General features: G+C 56.1%; 1 protein-coding gene across 1 annotated transcript; it reads right to left on the bottom strand.

The window, feature by feature from the left end:
- Positions 1-489: 489 nt before the first annotated feature.
- On the bottom strand, positions 490-1,608 carry LOC123403118 (glycine-rich protein 2-like). Its single transcript, XM_045097083.1, has one exon. The coding sequence runs from the start codon at positions 1,531-1,533 to the stop codon at positions 748-750; it is 786 nt and encodes a 261-aa protein (XP_044953018.1). The 5' UTR covers positions 1,534-1,608; the 3' UTR covers positions 490-747.
- Between the last annotated feature and the right edge of the window lie 1,404 nt (positions 1,609-3,012).

Raw genomic sequence — 3,012 nt, 5'->3', positions numbered from 1 at the left:
CGGAAAGATTCGTCATCAGAAATTCCCACGAGCAGAGCCAAACACACAGTGCTAGCTTAAAGACAACGCAACCACTAGACGCTGACAGGAAAGTGGATCCAAAACAGCACCGGACAAAGGCATGACACCCCATGGTTGGGGGAACTGACACCACTGCTTACCTCCAAGATCGAAGCTTTCTCCCCCGATGCATCGTAAAAACTTTCCACCCCCACTACGCAACCCAGAGACAAAACCTCACTTTACCCAAACGAAACCTCAGCAGATCCGTTAATTACCTTACAGATTGCGCCTGGATTATTAATCAATTAACAAGAGGATGACAGACAGAGATAATAATAGTCCTACAAACACAGCAGAGATCTGACCTGACACAGAGAAAGAATTCATTCAACCATGCATAGAGATCAATTTACTTGATCGATGAAACCAAAAAAAAAGAGAGATCTGTTGCAATCTCCTCATCATCATCATCACCACACACAAAAATCACCGACAATAATCCATCATCACGACCTTAAACATCAACTGAGAGTACGGGTACCGGTACCGGACCAATTCATAGCAAAATTAACCATCACACGGACTGACTGACTGACTTAACTTTCGGACGAGCTTCCCCTAAGGACGGAAGGGGGGGAGAGGGAGCAAGGTAAAATAAGCTGCGAGGCGGCTGCGATCGATCGGCAAAACTAAGACGAGAGGTATTTAGGCGACGTCTATAGAGCGGGAGGGGCAGAGATCCCCTCACTTGGTGCACTCGCGGGAGATGTGGCCGGGCTCGCCACAGTTGTAGCAGGAGCGGTCGCCGCCGCCGCCGCCTCCTCCGCCGCCGAAGCGGCCGCCGCCGCCGCCCCCGCCGAAGCCGCTGCTGGTGGGGCAGTCACGGGCGATGTGGCCCGGCTCGCCGCAGTTGTAGCAGGTGCCGCCGCCTCCTCCTCCCCCGTAGCCGCCTCCTCCCCCGCCGGCGCCGCCGTTGAAGCAGTCCCTGGCGATGTGGCCTTGCTCGCCGCACTTGTAGCAGCCGCCGCCGCCGCCGCCGCCAGCGGCGCCGTTGACCGAGCAGTCCCTGGCCATGTGGCCAGGCTCGCCGCACTTGAAGCAGGCCCCACCGGCGCCTCCACCGCCGGATCTCCTCTGACCGCCCCACCCACCACCGCCGCCGCCGCCATACCCACCTCCATACCCGCCAGATCCGTCCCCGCCGCGGGCGCCGAAGCCGCCCCCGCCGCGAGATCCGCCACCGCCGCGGGATCCGAAGCCGCCCCCGCCTCCTCCCCCACCTCCCGCGCCGCCCTGCACGAAGGATCCGTCGGGGCCGGTGACGTCGACGGCCTTGGTGCGGCCGTCGTCGCCCTCCGAGACGGAGAACTCGACGACCTCGCCCTCGGCCAGCGAGCGGAACCCGTCAGCCTTGATCGACGACTGGTGGACGAAGAGGTCCTCGCTGCCGTCGTCGGGGGAGATGAAGCCGAACCCCTTGGTGTCGTTGAACCACTTGACCGTCCCCTTCATCCTCGCCTCCATCGCCATCGCCGCCCCCCGACACCAAACCCTACCGACGAACTAGTTTTTTTCTCCCTCTCGGCCCCGTGCGCGATCGATCTTATCTGCTCGGGGTGGGGGAGGAGGGCGGGATTATATAGGCGGCGGGGGGCGGGGCATACGAGGAGGGCGTGGAGCCGGATCGGACGGCTGGGGGAGAGCAGGGGGCGGGATGGACGGCTGAGGGTGGCCGGGCGGACGTGGGTGGACGGGAGGAGGCTGACGTGCGGGGGCCGGGCTTCGCACGTGTGGGCTGGCCACCCGTCGGCGCCAGCGTGAGCCAGGTTGGTCTATGTGGGCAGGGACCATGACCGGTGGGCCATGGCTGGAGAGAAATGGTTGTTGGATCCGGTGTACGCGGGAATCAATGCTCGCTGGGTTTTGTGGGTTGTTACGATCGAGTCAGGACCATGCACCCGGTCTACCATGGCATCTGGTTTGAAAGGGAAAAAAGGAGGCTGGATGGAATACTTCAAAAAGTAAATCTCATCCAATTCGGTTAGATATCTTGTACTGTACTATCAAGATCGGTCCGGGTTTGTTTTTCCAGATAATTACAGCTGTAGTACATAAACTTTCGGCTTGTTAACGGATTCGTACAAAAAAAACAGAAAAATGGTACAGTAATTAAGACGTCGTACCATTTATGGACAACAGTGTCTAAAATGCGCCGCGGCGGCAGCCACGTCGGAAGGAGGCCCACAATCGCATTTTTAAGAAACCCCCCGTTCTTCTGTCTCGTTCCATAGATCCCCCGTTCCTTTGTCTCGGTCTAAATCGCAGTTGCCCCAGAAACCCTCCGACGCTGTTCCAACATTGCTGCCTCCGACGCTGCTGCCTCGGTCTCCTTCTCCGTCGGCGGCATTGGTGTCGGCACCGTCGGTCGACGCGGCATGGAGCCGCTCCTTCGGGAACCGGGGCTGTTCCCTCCAGAGTACGGTATGGATCTTGATCTCTTGCACACGGGGGTGGAACCGATTTTAGGCCGAAAATTTTGTTGTTTTTGGTGGTAGATTAGCTGCGCAGGATGGATTATTGCTGTAGGAGGATGAAGGAAGGACGGATTTTGGCTTTACCAGGTGGATTTTGGCTTGAAAATGGATACTGAACCAAATTAGGTTCCACGGTTTAGACTAAAGGACATCAATTTGGAGTCATGCACAGTAGGACCCCGTTTTCCAGAGTGGCTTAGATGGCAGATGTTAGAGCATATATCTCCATATATGGTTTTGGTAATTGATGACAATTTTTATGGACTAATGGTTGCCTTAAGTTATATTTATAGGATTCGTCCATAGGCACTTCTTGAAGTCCATTTGTTGGGTTCAAGGAGTTTATATGATGACCAAGGTGGTATTCAAGGTATTATCCATAGAATGGTCATAGAGACACAAGGTTGATCAAGATCTCAGACAAAGAGTAAATCAAGATGATCAACACACAGAGCATACAAGATGTACCGAGAGG

The sequence above is a fragment of the Hordeum vulgare genome, chromosome 6H (assembly GCF_904849725.1).
Source record: "Hordeum vulgare subsp. vulgare chromosome 6H, MorexV3_pseudomolecules_assembly, whole genome shotgun sequence".
In the NCBI taxonomy this organism is placed as follows: Eukaryota; Viridiplantae; Streptophyta; class Magnoliopsida; order Poales; family Poaceae; genus Hordeum; species Hordeum vulgare.
The sequence above is the reverse complement of the archived record's forward strand: the minus strand, read 5'-3'. Positions and strand labels throughout refer to the sequence as shown.

Bases quoted from the DNA above. Each gene is read 5' to 3' on its own strand.
- LOC123403118 (XM_045097083.1), bottom strand. From the start codon at position 1,533: ATGGCGATGGAGGCGAGGATGAAGGGGACGGTCAAGTGGTTCAACGAC.